This window comes from Canis aureus, chromosome 5 (assembly GCF_053574225.1).
Source record: "Canis aureus isolate CA01 chromosome 5, VMU_Caureus_v.1.0, whole genome shotgun sequence".
Lineage (NCBI taxonomy): Eukaryota > Metazoa > Chordata > Mammalia > Carnivora > Canidae > Canis > Canis aureus.
This window is the reverse complement of record NC_135615.1, coordinates 8,525,201-8,539,739: the sequence shown is the minus strand read 5'-3', so window position 1 is coordinate 8,539,739 and position 14,539 is coordinate 8,525,201. Positions and strand designations below refer to the sequence as shown.

The 14,539-nt window shown below is 46.6% G+C and overlaps 1 protein-coding gene across 10 annotated transcripts in view; it reads left to right on the top strand.

The window, feature by feature from the left end:
• Nucleotides 1-14,539, top strand: part of KIAA1217 (KIAA1217 ortholog) — a 433,991-nt gene that overhangs the window by 132,710 nt on the left and 286,742 nt on the right. For 3 of the 10 annotated variants that reach the window (XM_077896789.1, XM_077896788.1, XM_077896785.1), the window contains exon 1: nt 10,885-11,181. The exons of 6 other annotated variants lie outside the window; for them this stretch is intronic. In XM_077896789.1, the coding sequence (XP_077752915.1) occupies nt 11,112-11,181 (70 nt within the window). In that variant the 5' untranslated portion in view covers nt 10,885-11,111. Of the gene's footprint in view, nt 1-10,884; nt 11,182-14,539 lie in introns of those variants that run through there. One more of the 10 variants, XM_077896800.1, reaches the window with a different exon arrangement.

Genomic DNA, 14,539 nt, shown 5'->3' with positions numbered 1-14,539 from the left:
TGTTTATGCAGCCAGTATTTGGACAAAGGAAGAACACAGAATAAGCATAGGTAACCCTCTTCTCCCTTCCATTAGTGAAGTTGGCAGTGTTGCTGGGGGAGGGAGTGGTCCCCAGGGTGGGTTCGCCTGCCTTACCAATATGGACCTGGCCTGTCCGCAAAGCTATAGAAAAACTGGATAGAATGTTATAATTGACAGGAATGTATGAGTATATTTAGCCTAGAGCCTTCATTTCACAGGGCCCAGAGAGGCTAAATAACTACTCATCCAGGACCACCTAGCTCAAGAGCGAGCATGAGGTTGTTTCTGAATAAATTGAGAACCTGAATGAAATAGCACTTTGTTGGGGTACCTGGGTGGCAGTCGGTTAGGCATCTGCCTTCAGCTCTGGTCATGATCTCAAGGTCCTGGGATCAAGCCCCATGTCAGGTTTCCTGCTTATCAGGGAGTCTGCTTCTCCTTCTCCCTCTGCCTCTCCCCTCACTCCCCTCCGGCTTGTGCTCTCTCTTTCTCTCAAATAAATAAATAAAATGTTTAAAAGATGAAAAAAAGAAAAGAAAAAGGGGTGGCTAAGTGGCTCAGTGTTTGAGCATCGGCCTTTGGCTCTGGTCGTGATCCTAGGGTCCTGGGACTGAATCCTGCATCAGGCTCCCCTGCAGGGAGCCTGCTTCTCCCTGCGCCTATGTCTCTGCCTCTCTCTTTGTCTCTCATGAATAAATAAATAAAATCTTTAAATTTTTTTTTTGTAAAAAAAGAAAAAAAGAAAGCACTTTGTTAATTCCTAGCTGCCTGCCTCTGTTTTCTTACCTTTTGATTTTTAGCTCCCCAGACCACCTTTGGTGTTGTTTATTTTTTCCTCTGATTGGATACACATAGATCGTCTACATGATTTCTGTGTAAAAATGACTCAGACTTGTGTGTAACGGTTAAGCTTGAACTTAGGAAAATATTTAAACCAGGGTGGCAGGTTGCAGGGCATCTGCCCTTTTGAGCAAATAGGCGGGGGAAGGTGGGAAGGAGTAATGGAGGGACATTGACCGTGACTCCCAGACAACACACACCGTGAAATACCATGCGTGTGTCACAGTTCCTAACGGCACGGCTGCTCATCTCCACCCCTCCCCTGCCACCATTCAGTACAGCCAACATTATGCCAACAGAATCCCTTTTCTAAAGTACAGATTTGGTCCTGTCATTCCTCATTGCCTAGTGGATACACTTTAAACTTCCCATTTGAAATGCAAGAACCCAGGGCACCTGGGTGACTCCTAAGCATCTGCCTTGGGCTTAGGTTATGATCCCGGCATCCTGGGATACAGCTTCACGTTGGACTCCCTGCTCAGCAAGGAGTCTGCTTCTCCCTCTGCCCCTCCTCTTTCTTATGCTTTCTCTGACTCTCTCTGGCTCTCAAATAAATAAATAAAATTTCTTAAAAAAAAAAATTGAAACGCAAGAACCTTCAGAATTGCTCCTTACCTTTTTTTTTTAATCCATCTTCAGTCAGTCCCAATCCCAATCATTAATTTTTTAAATGTCTTTACTTTCTGCCATTACTTGCCACCACCAGTTACTCCCCATACTCCCAACCACACACATCCCACTCATACTCTCCCAGGCATTGGCCATTGCACTTGGGGTTCCTTGGATTGAACCACTCTTTCCCCAGTGACACACTTGGTGAAACTCTATTCATTCTTTGAGACCACACATTACCTTGTTACCTTTTCCCTCAAGCTTTCCTGTTCTTGACCAATGTGGCTGCTCCTCCTTCCATGCTTTTTGTTTATATCTCAGCTAGAGCTCTACTTTTCTTTAATTAAGTGAACATAGACATTATCTTCTTGGTCTACATGATTTCATCATTCCTTCATTGATCCCACCAAGCAAAAACACATTTACTCAGCATCTCAGTGCACACAGGGCTGTCTGTGGTAGGGGCTGGGGTTCCAAAATGATTGAAACTAGATTTTTTCCTTTGTGACTTAACAATCTCATGAGAGGCTCATGTATTGGCAAATACTATGCAGGGCAATGATAAACATTCACATATCTATGCCTTGTCTTATTCATGCCAGCATCCTTTGCACCCCCTCCATGGCAAATTAGTACTCAGTAATTTTTTAAAGATTTTGTTTATTTTAAAGATTTTATTTATTTATTAATGAGAGACACACAGAGAGAGAGGCAGAGACATAGGCAGAGGGAGAAGCAGGCTCCTTGCAGGGAGCCCGAGTGGGACTCAATTCCAGGACCCCGGGATCACGACCTGAGCCAAAGGCAGACACTCGCCCACTGAGCCAGCCAGGTGCCCCTAAAGATTTTATTTTTAAGTAATGTCTGCACTCAAGTGGGGCTCAAACTCACAACTGTGAGATCAAGAGTCACATGCTCCACCAACTGAGCCAGCCAGGCACCCCTGTGCTCAATAATTTTTTTTTCAATAATATTTTTTAAAAAGAGAAAGGGGTGAGTGAATGACAGGATGGCTGGATTGGTTACAAACACTATACTAATACTCTTCAGGCTGCAGCTGTTTTGTAAAGCAATTACAAGAACAAATATTTTACTTATTAAAAATTGTTAAATACTGACTTATATTGTAAGAAAAGTCAGAAAATACATCCTTTTATCAAACCCATAATTTTAACAATATTATCAAGGACAAAAAGCTTAATCTTTTTAAGTGAGTCAATATTGAGTTAATACTAGTATGAAGTATGACAACTTGATAACAGAAAACAAATTGCTGATGTTTGAGAAATACTGACTTGAACTAGGGAATTGTCAGTTTCCTTTTCCTTCATTTTTTTTCTTTTCTTAATCCAGTCTACATTAATTTACTTCTAGAATTTTTGGAACTTCTTGAAATAAATCATTTTACTGTAAAAACCTGCAGCCAAAGGCAATTATAAACTATTTGGTTTCAATCTTGAAAAGAGTAGAACAAAGAACACTGTGTTTTGAAGATGAACGAAACCATATTTAGTATTTATCTCCAAAGTGACTCTGCAAACTCTCCACTTCAGTGTCCTGCTTTTCACAGGCCATGACCTACACAGATGACAAGGAATAGACCTACCCCATAGGTTGGGCTATTATTTATATGAGGAAGCAGGAAGATTAGGAAATGGTTTTCCCAGACCTCTTGAGCAGCTGAACATGGTCCTTTGACATTTAGGATAAAGCAATAGTTACTCTGGGAAACCAACAGAAATCTGTCCTTGTCCTTCATTTAGCCACTCCATCCCTGCCAACTTCTTTCTCTACTGCCACTACTGCTTGCTGGTTAACACTGTGCTCTCCCCCCCGCCCCAGCCCATTCCTTTCTTTTGCTGCTTCTTGGCTTTGCTTATTAATGTCTGTTTGTGAGGCTCTGCTTTGGCTGCCATATTGCCGCACCTGGGGTGACCACCTGTACCTACGTGGCCTGGAACTTTCCTGGTTTTAGCATAGAAATATATGCATCCTGGTAACACCCTAAGTCCTGGGCAGACCTGGCCCATTGGTCACCCTAATGCCTTTTTCTCTACACCTCATTCAAATTCTGTAAGAAAGAACAGGGGAGATGTGACTGGGTCTCCGAATCCTTCTCTAGCCCAGAGCACCCTGAACTCTTCCATGGAGAGCACTCCAGCTTGGTTCCTACTGATTTGGGGTGGCACAGAGGAGCAACCCACTGCCTTCCTCAGAAGGCACTTGTGCGTAGGGCACACTTGAGATTTTATCAATTCCTCACTCGTCTACGTTACTACATCAGTTTGCCATTATCAGGGTCTTGGGTTCTTTTTTTTTTTTTTCTTTTTCGTTTATTTATTTTAGAAAGGGGGGGAGGAACAGAAGGAGAGAGAATCTCAAACAGACTCCCCACTGAGCACAGAGCCTGACCTGAGACTTGATCCCACGACCCCAAAATCATGACCAGAGCCAAAATCAAGAGTCAGATGCTCAACCAACTGAGCCATCCAGGTGCTCCAGGGTCTTGGGTTCCTATGCACATGGGTTGGGGGTACATGTAGAAGGAAGGAAGGAAGTGCGTGTTGGAGCACAGAAGCAACTAGAAACTACTTACCATTTTCTTCTTTTGCTTTTATGAATTCAATCACTTCACATAAACTAGACTCCTCATAGAGTGTTGTGGAAAACTTGGCCCAACCTCTAATTAAATATTTTATCCCACTAAACCTTGCCCAGTTGAGTGATTGTAAAGTTTGAGAAAGAATGTGTTTCAAAAGCAAAACAGTATAATCTGAGAAAGAACATTTTAAGCCCTAGTAGCACATGAGGAGGAGCACAGAATTCACCTGGCAGGGTAGGGGGGAGAAGCAGAACCGCAGGACAGGGGATAAATGCTACCCAGGTCTTCTTCCTCCTCCCATTTGGCTCCTGAAATGAGGTCCCTCATTATTAAAACTGTTTCTTTCCATCTGCAAGAAACACAAGTTATCCCCTCTCCTTCCATTCTGAGGGCTGGGGTGGGAAAAAATGAAATCACTGTAAAAGTACTTAAGCTCTGAAGCACATGATTGGTTTTCAAGAATTGACTATAAAACCTGAGGGGGGGGTGCAGCTTGGTGGAGAAGCTGGAGCGTGGCCCACCCTCTGCACACCCCGAGCCTCTGGAGCACCTGCCCCTGCAGCACTGCTCCTCCCCATACACACACTGCCCTTATTCCACTGGCACAGTGTTAGCCTCCCGGGGCTGAGATAGAAGAGCAGCAGCGTTTGCACTGACCCTTCTGTTCTTGGTTGTCTGAGGCTCTCACAAACTCACAAAAACCGTCTGTGGCTATTACTCAGTAAAACTAAGAACTGAATGGGGCACCTGCGTGGCTCAGTGGTTGAGTGTCTGCCGTGATCCCAAGGTCCTGGGATTGAGTCCTGCATCAGGCTCCCCATATGGAGCCTGCTTCTCCCTCTCTCAATGTCTCTGACTCTCTTATGTCTCTCATGAATAAATACAAATCTAAAAAAAAAAAAAAAAAAAGAAAAGAAAAAGAAAAAAAAAACCCCCAAAACGTAAGAATGAAGAAAACGTGGGAAAAAATATTCAGGTGCATTATTCAAACAAATTCTAGGGACACCTGGCTGGCTCAGTGGTTGAGCATCTACCTTTGGTCCAGGGCATGATCTCAGAGTCCCGCGATCGAGTCCCACATTGGGCTCCCTGCATGGAGCCTGCTTCTCCCTCTGCCAGTGTCTCTGCCTCTTTTTTTCTCTCTCTCTCTGTCTCTCATGAATAAATAAATAAATAACATCTTTAAAAAAAAAAGAAAGAAAAGAAACAAAGTCTAAGTTGGTGTTTATTTGACAGAGAAGCATATAGACACAATCCAGTCTCACATGTTTCTCCCCTGTCTGGTAGGGAAGACCAGGCGCTCTGAGTTCTAGGGTAGGAGGCAGGGGGGAAGGAGAGCAAAGGTTCAGGGGGAAGAGGTAAGGATAACCCCCCTTCAGGACCCTAGGAGGCATGTCGTGAACCTCTCTTTCTGCTGTACCAAAGTCATCTCTAGGGTGGGGCTCTCAGAGCTTGCACACTCTACCTCTGTGCTATACCCCAAGCCCACCAGACTACGGGACATACCTGTACCCGCCCCCACTCACCTCATAGGCTCTTTCCACTGTCAGACCATGTTCAGGCTTCTCCTCTTCATCTCTGATTGCTGGTCCCAGCCTCATCTGTCCCATGTCCTGGGATGTCCTTGGCATTATAGAACTGGCACATAGGCAAGCACGTGCATCACACATAGTGTACGCTGCATCTCAATGAGCAGAGAAGGCACTAATGCCTAATGCCACGTGGCCTGTACAGCAAAGATCCTGACTTTGCTGACCCCAGATAAACCCTGACTTTATTGTCTATGTCAATATAGCAAAAGGAATGAGAATAATTGAGGGGTCCCTAGGGAAGTTGTGAGAAAAGAATACAAAAGCTCTTGAGTATTAAACAAACTCAACAGAGTGATGGCTGACGGCGGAGGCTGACAGGTGCTAACCCTGCAGGCCTCTGTTTGCTCATCTGCGAGATGGGTGAGGGCAGTAGAAGCTAACATCTGATGGCAATTTTCTGGCTCTGTGATTGGTTCCCTGAAGTAAGTGCTCCCCCAACAGTTCGGAGCAGCTTTGCAGAGCATGTGGATTAGCTCAAGGGCAGAAGTAGGCCAGGGAAATGCCTTCCCAGGGAGGCCTCACCAAATGCTAATGAAAGGGTTCACAATAGCACCATTGGGTAAAGCAAGTAACAAGCGGAGTGCTCAGTGCTCATAACTGTGGGAGTGCTCACATTCTCCTGGGTTCCTCTCTAGCCTGGAGGGACTCTATATAGACTTAGATCATGGTTTAGCCAGCTCTGGGATAAAAGAGGTGAGAGCATACAAGTTGCAATTTTTGCTTAAAAGTTGCCACCTGGAATCCAGACCTGGTCTGCAGTGACCACCCAAATTAGAGCTGAGCGCTGGCTTCTCCCTGATGAGCTGCACACATGGCAGCTCCGGCTACACTCTTTGGCACACGTGGGTCTTTGCTTTCCAGCGTCTTCCAACTTAAAAGAGATAAATGAAACCCCGATAAAAATGAACATCAGTGGATTCTCTTGAAGAAAAAAAAAAAGCAAATACGCTTAAAGCATTAACACATTGGGTCTAAGTGTAATTCATATTTCTAATTGCCTGAAGAATTTTATGGGGAAGGGGAAGCAAGTTATATGACATGGAAATAGACTTGAGTGGTGGGGGAGGCTATTGGCCAACTCCCTTCTCCTAGGCTGGCCAGATCTCCTCGGAGCCGTTGGGATTTTCAGGACTCAAGTGAGATCAGGAAGATTGGTTACCCTGTAGAGGGAATGCTGGAGATATAAATGGTGATATGGTCACATCTGTGAGATCGTTGCCCTAAAGACAGGAAAATTCTGTTTTGATGGATGAATCATACCAAATATATCATATGGTAGACTTGTATTCTCCGATGTGAAATTGGTGGTGGGGCTTGTAAAACAGCTCCGATGAGGTTCACACTTTTAATTAATGCTTAAATGTCTCGCGAGCTCCACATAGGGAAACTCGAACAGCATTATTTATGCTCATTCTGCATTTCGAAACCTGAGGAGCACATGGGGCTTATCTTGGCCTACCCACAGGTGACCATCTGTGCTGGTTTGCCAGGGACAGTCGTGGTTTCTGCATCTTGTCCTGTTGCGATCATGAATAGTGTCGCCTTTCCTTGTCACAAGTGCTCTGGTTTATATTTAAGTGTAAGGTCACCCTCGCCAGCTGACACGCTGCTGGCAAGAGTGGAATTAGAGAGCCTACATTTCATTCACCAGATCGTCCACTTAAGCAAATGTTTTCCCAATTGTCAAAAGTCTTTTACTTCTGAACTCCAGGGTGAGGCACAGCAGCGTCCCCTTGGGAGAGGCGATGTGCAGCACGTCAAGGCATGGGGGCTCTGGATGAAACATTCCTGCTCCATCTTTCACCTGATCTTGTTTCGTCTTACTTTCAGTTACCAGTGCCTTTGAAAAATGTCATTTTATGGCTTACGCGAGCATTAATTATTTCTTTCATGTCCTGATGTTGAACCGCTGTAGGCTCTCTTGTTCTTAATAGGGTTTATAATAAAAAAAAAAAAATTGAAAATATATCAATGCAGTTTCACGAACGCTGGATTTTAGGAATTCCTCTCTTGAAGAACTTACACGAAGAGTTGACATGCTTTTCGCAGCTCTATAATTAAAGAGGACTGCTAAGAAGTCACATGTAATAGTTTCTGACCCTTGTGAATAATGCCCATCGTGGCAGCTAAGTTGTGCTATCAAAATCAGTAGCGGCCCAGTTCTGCAACAGGTTAGCTCCGCCTGCAAAACCACCATTTGCCCCCTTATCTCCATCACTTGTCTTTCCTTTGAAATGACACTTGTGTGTGTGTGTGTGTGTGTGTGTGTGTGTGTGTGTGTGTGTTGGCTCATTCTGAGGCATGAATTGCCAACATATGGAGCCATTAACGAAGAAATAGTCTTGCACCTTCGCTGGTTAACAGAAATGGAGTTGAAAATTTAGCCCCCTGGTATCATTATTGTAGCTCTCTGTATGACTGCAGGAAAATCACATTTCAAGTTCCTCCCGCTTTCCTTCTGCCTTTCACAGCAAATTTCAAAGTAAGGCAGTAGGCAGATTGGTTTGTAATAGCAATTTTTAAACCTAGAAATTAAATTAAACCTAAAAGCACGGTGTGCTTCTAGTTCAAATAGGGTTTCTCCCAGAAAGAACATTTGCACAGTAACAGCAATGACAATAATAGTATTTTCTCATGAAGATCTGAGTTACAGAGCTTACGGAGATTGCAGAAAACAGTCAGCGTTTTCTAGAGACCCCTCTCAGAAAAGCTGACAAGCAGCTGAAAGGTCCTAGCAAGGCCTGTGCGCTTTAGAGGGAAATGTATAGAATAGCCAGTGCAGAGGCATTAATACAGTGCTTTCTCGAATTGTTTTCAGTTCTCTTTCTCAAGGAGAAGGAACAAAGGGTCAGTAACTAGTCCGGGAGAAGCTTCCCCGATAGAACGGTGAGAAAGTTTCACCATTCAACAGAACATGATTTACTGTAAATATATGTCTAGATTTCATGGTCCTTTAATGATTTATGTTAATTATCTTCAGTGGTAATGCCTTTTTCTTTTGTGCATTCCACAAAGAGTTTTCTTGGAGGACTATCTACACAGCCCCGCAGTCGGCCTTGCCTGTGGGGGATGGGAGGGTCCCAGCAGCTGGGACACGTGGTGGACAGAGGGGCTTCCTTGGGCTGCCTGGGAGCTAACCAGAGTTTAGAACTGGTGGGAGAGTTGCCCCTATTTGGCCCATTCGGGGATCCACTGGCCCAGAAAGGGCTGCTCTCATACTTTCCAAACAGCCCCAGGAAAGTAAAATCTACGTGAAAAAAAAATTAAAAAAAAAAAAAAAGCAAAATCTACATTTTTTTTTCCTTCCTGGATTGAAAGGCTTCCTAGCAGGCAGGGTGCTGTTGGTTGTTACGGACTGCTATTATTACAAGTGTGCTATTGTCTCCTTCTTTCTGGGGGTTTTGCCACCATACTGTGTCAAGTGGCAGGTAGGAGCTGCTAGGAATAGGCTCTTCTCGCACCAGAGCCCAAGGACCGCTGGTCTAGACCAGCTCTCTGGCTGTGGTGTGTCTCTGCCCTCTCCTCTCCCCACCCCAGTCATTTCTGGCAGTAATAATGTGAAGACGAAGACACAACAGCTACACACAAGGATCAGAATGATCTGGACCTGGGGGCCCGAACACGGATCCCTCCTTCCTGAACATTTTGTATCTGAGAAAATTGTAAGGTTAAAACAAGATTCATCTGGCGTTTGCCCGCAGGGAAGCAGTACAGAAACTGTGTAAGATTAGTTCCTCCTTAAAGCAAGATTATCAGGTAATTCTGTTGCAAAGTCACAGAGACCTTGAGCTCTGTCAACTCAACTGCCTGTATTCATGCTGCCAGGCGCAGCTTTAACTTTCTAGAAGATTCATCACCTCCTGTTAGGAGTTTCAGGGTCTTTTCTCCCCTTCCTGGCTTAAGTTTGGCTCCTTCTCTGGGATGGCCATTTACCTTCTGGTCTATATCCTTTGTCCATTAGGGGTTTCCTACATATTTTTGCCCTGAAAGGCCAAAATATGTCCCCCATACTGCCAAAACACACAGGTGACTCAAGGTCAGAATCTGGAGGATGGGCCAACCATTGTTCTGCATGGATTCTTGATCTAAATTAATCTAAACCTTGCCCCAGTGGGGTGTTCAACTGGGTCAAGGTATGGTCAGCAGGCTAACCATTGTTCTTTTTTTCCCTATGAAAGATGGGGCCGCTGCAGATGAAAATATCACACTCTTCCTACTAGTGATTGTGTTACTTTTTAGATGGCTGGAATGGCAGAGCTAACGTTGCTTAGATTATTTTCCCATCTTTTTTGTGTGTATGTGTGTGGACATTGTGTCTCCTATTTTCACTTTCTGGGAAATTTGCCAGTTTTTCAAGGACTGGGTAAAGAACAAAATAAATATTTGTAGATGGTTTAAAAGGAGAATGAGTATGTTGGATGCCACTCTGCCCATCCGAAGAAAAGCAATCTTACTGCCTTTCAGATATTTTAAAGTAATTAACTCGAGAACTTCAGAAGGTTGATTGGACTAGTTTACTTTTCAGATTTGTGACCGTGTGTGTGTGTGTGTGTGTGTGTGTGTGTGTGTGTTGGGGAAAGGGGAGGTATCAAAGCCTAGGCGAAGGAGTACAAACTCTTTTTAAAGTTCATTTTAAGTGATTGAAATTGTGTGAAAAGTAAACAACCTCTTTGTATGTGTTAATCAGGTTCTAAACAGTTATCGCCAGAAAGTGTTTACTTAACAACATTCGGCACATAGGATTTCTTTCTTTTTCTTTCTCTCTCTTTTTCTTTTCTTTTCTTCTTTTCTCTTCTTTCTTTCTGGATTTCACTGAAATTTGGGATGTTCAGCAGTTGGCTGCTTAGTAATACGTAAATCAGCCTGTTTGGGGAGGTTCACTCTGTCTGTGTCTGAGATTAAAGAAACCAGAGAAGTGGCTTCCAGCGCCTGCCGGTGACCCTGTGTGAAATGTGTCCCTTCCCTGGCTGCGGAATCGGGGCAGTCTGCAGCGGTGCAAACAGGCGGTCTGGGTCCTGGGTGGGGAAGCCCATCACCTGTTGGGGCCTCGGGCGCGCGCGGCGCAGGGCGGGCCCGGGGGCAGGGGCAGGGCCCGGGGCCGGGGTCGGAGCCGGGGCTGGGGCAGGGGCAGGGGCGGCTCCGAGCACAGCACCCTCCACCCCCCCCCCACCCCCCCGCTTCCTCCGGGACAGTCTGGCGCGCGGACGGACGGACGCGGGGACGCAGGCACCGAGGGACGGGGGCGGCCCGACGCTGGAATGCAGTTTTCTCGGGCTTGGGAGACTTTGCACCGGAGCGGAGAGTAGTTTGGGGTGGGGTTTCGCACGGTCCCCTCCTCCCCACCCCACCCCCGGGCCCCCTTCCAGGCGCTTTCTGGGAGCTCTCAGAACTGCGCTCTCTGAAGTTTAAAGAGCAGCGAGGAGCTTGTGCCGCAGGCGGGGACAATGGAAGAAAGCGAAAGCCAGAAATGTGAGCCGTGCGTCCCGCGCTCAGCAGACGGCAGACAGAAGCAGGGTAAGTCCCCGGCTCGCCCGGAGATGGAGTCAGGGCCCCGCGGGCTCCGCGCCGGCGCCGTCCTGGGGCGCAGCGCTGTCGGGGCCCAGGGCAGACCTGGGACCCCTGGGTCCGGCTGCATCTCTGGCAGGCCCTTCTCCAGCGGCAGGAGCGGTGGCGGGGGGTGCCACATTGGGGGCACAGGGAGCAGTCGGTATGTGCTCAGTCTCCAGGCGGTGACAAAACACACCGCCCGGGGCGGCTTTCGGTCCGCGCAGCTCCGGCCGCGGGGGAAGAGGAGCCGCGTCTGGGAAAAGCCGCCCCGGGGACCGCGGCGTTTCCATTCATTGGTTGGGGGCGGGAGGGAGTCCCGTTAGGCAGATGCCTGCTCCACGCAAGTTTTGCGGAATTTTCGAGTTACGTTACAGACTGCGAGGACGTTTTCTTTTCCAGATCAGAACTGCAGGGCGCCGCTGGTAACCTCCGGATGATAGATGGGGCTGTGTGAATCTCTCAATGCTCTGATTCAAAAGTCGGGAGTTGTAAGACCATCTCGGTAAATTTTCCGCAGGCAGTTTTCCTTTCATTGTGTTTGTGATCGGCTTGTCTTTTCCGTAGGGAATTTCCAGCAGCTTATGTTGTTCCAAAGAAATTGCACAGCGGGGCTGGGTGGCCAAAGGACTTCTCTGCTCTCCGCTCTCTGACGTCTGTGATGCCTGAGCCTATCATACCGGGTCCTATAGGCAGCCCGTTGGTAAACCCGCACAATCCGAAACCGTCCCCGCCCACGCCACCCCGGGTTCAGGCGGCGGCCAGAGAGCCAGAGGAGCGCTTGCGGGGCGGCTGTGCTCCGAGTGGGAGTAGGGATTGATTATGCACAGGGGAAAAGGTGTGTGTTTTAAAAAGGCCAAAGGGAAGTAACAAATGACTCATCTACACTGAAAATGCAAAACTAAGCTACGCAGAAGAAAATGGAATTGCGAGAGATAGAACACCCCTGCACCCCACCCCCACCCCTTACTCCCTCCCCGGTGAAACTCAGGAGACCTTAAGCTTAGTAAACCCTGAGGAATCCCCCGGTTTTACAGTCACCAGTCTAGGTATCTGTGTTTGTGCTTCTAAAACAGAGCACGCTCCTCCCTGAGGGCGCCTGGTCGGAGGGGTCCAGTGGAAGATAAGGTTTCCCTTCCATCCCCCACCCCCACCCCCAATTCGATAAGAGGGGAGCCTACAGCAGGGATTCAGACTTTGGGCCTCTGCTGAAATAAATGACACAGAATCTGGAGGGGCAATTAGAACGGGACCAATTTAAGAAATGGCTTTCAAAAAAGATGCTGCAGAGGCTGGAGAGATGGTCGGGGCTGAGGGAGTGTGATCACTTTATTCATTTACTCATTCATTCAGTGAATATTGAACATCTGTTATGTAGTAGTTACTGTTTTAGCTGCTGGGGATCCAGCAGTGAACAAAGTCGTTGGAAAATACTTGCCTTCATTGAACTTATGTTCTAAGAGCCCAGTCTGGAGGGGAGAGGGTAGTAGAGAGAGGCAATGGACAGGTAAGCAAAAATATATAGCATGTTAGATGGCAGTGTTGCCAGATTTAGCGAATAAAAATTACAGGATGCCCAGTTAAATTTGAATTTCAGATAAACAAGGAATAGTTTTTTTTTTTTTTTTTTTTTTTTGCATAAGTATAGCCCATGCAATATTTGGGACATACTTCTGCTGAAATTATTCATTATTTATTTGAAGTTCAATTTTAACTGGGCATTTCCTATGTTATCTAGCAACTCTATTAAGTGGAAATAAGACTACAGGGAAACATAAGCCAGGGAAAGGGAACAGGGAGTACACAGGGTTGCAAGTGAAACTGTAGTAGACAAGGTTATCAGGGAGATCCTTACTCGTGTATATTTGAATAAACCTCTGACAGAGGCAAGGGAGGGAATAGGCAAGAACATGTTCATAGAGCAGCAAGGCCGGGAGAAAAGAGGTTAAGAGGTAATGCCAGGCCGGGTCACACAGGGCTGTGAGACTATGGTAGAGATTTGAGCTTTTATTTCAGAGGAGGTAGGGAGCTGCTGGCAGGCCCGACTTGTCACATAAAAGGGAAATACCGGGTGCTATCCTGAGAATAACCCCAGTAGGGGTAGGGGAAAGGCGGGAGGCCATTTTGGAGGCTTCTGCAGTAAACCAGGCAGTAGCTTGGACCAGCAGGTAGTAGAACAGGTGGTGATAAGAAGACAGGTAGGTTCTAGATGTATATCGAAAGTGAAGACAAGGAACGCCTGGGTGGCTCAGCCATTGAGCATCTGTCTTTGGCTGGGGGCCTGATCCTGGAGTCCTGGGATCGAGTCCCGCATCGGGCTCCCAGTGAGGAGCCTGTTTCTCCCTCTGCCTGTGTCTCTGCTTCTCTCTGTGTCTTTCAGGAATAAATAAATAAAATCTTAAAAAAGAGAAGGCAGGAAAGCCAAAAGAATTTCCTTAGAGATTCAAAGTGGGATATGAGAGAAAAGGAGTCAAAGATGGTTTCAGAAACATTGGTCTGCCTTGATGGAGGAATGGAGCTGCCATTTATGTAAATGCGAAAGCATTGGAGTACAGTAGAGGAGAGGGTGTTTATGGTTTGGAAGTGGAAGGGGAGAACAGGAAGGCCTCTGGATAGGTTACGACCTAGATGTTTATCTCGCACCTAAATGGAGATGCTGATTGCTGCGTGGATATTCTCCCCTGGAATTGAGGAGAAAGGTCTAGGGTCTGTGGCAGGTCTGCTAGGATTGAGTCTGTGTGTACAGGACCCAGAGGTGCTCTCTGGAGCACTTGAGCATTTAGACGTCTGGGAGAAGAGGAGGGGTGGTCAGAGAGATCCTAGGGGTGAGAAGTATTCAGGTTAGATGTGTAGGGTCCTGTTGAGTTGTGGGTGAAGCGAGCCTGAAAAGGAGAATGGCTTCTGTTCCAGTTCTTCGGCCAGCACGAGGACCATCCAGAGAGGCCAGGCTTCTGCTCACATCACCCGTAACACCCCGTGCCTGTTCCTAGCCTGGCACCCCTCGTGGTGTTCGCTTATGTATACTTCACTCAATTACAGCGTGGTATTCCAGGGCAGACGAGGCCTTCCTCATCTGTACATTCCCTGCACCTCACAGAGCACCAGGCATGTAGAAAGCACTCAATAAATATTTCTTGAACAAAAGGCTAATTATACCACCCCAGGGCTTGGAGTTTACCAATCTATTATAGATAAGGATTCCCCCAGGGTGATCATGAAACTTACTGTCCAGACCAAGGCTCTTTGGGAGAGAAAAGGAGCCCTATAAATAATTTTACTGGGACAGCAGTTGTAACACACAACTGTTTTTGGCAAATTGGGGCATATG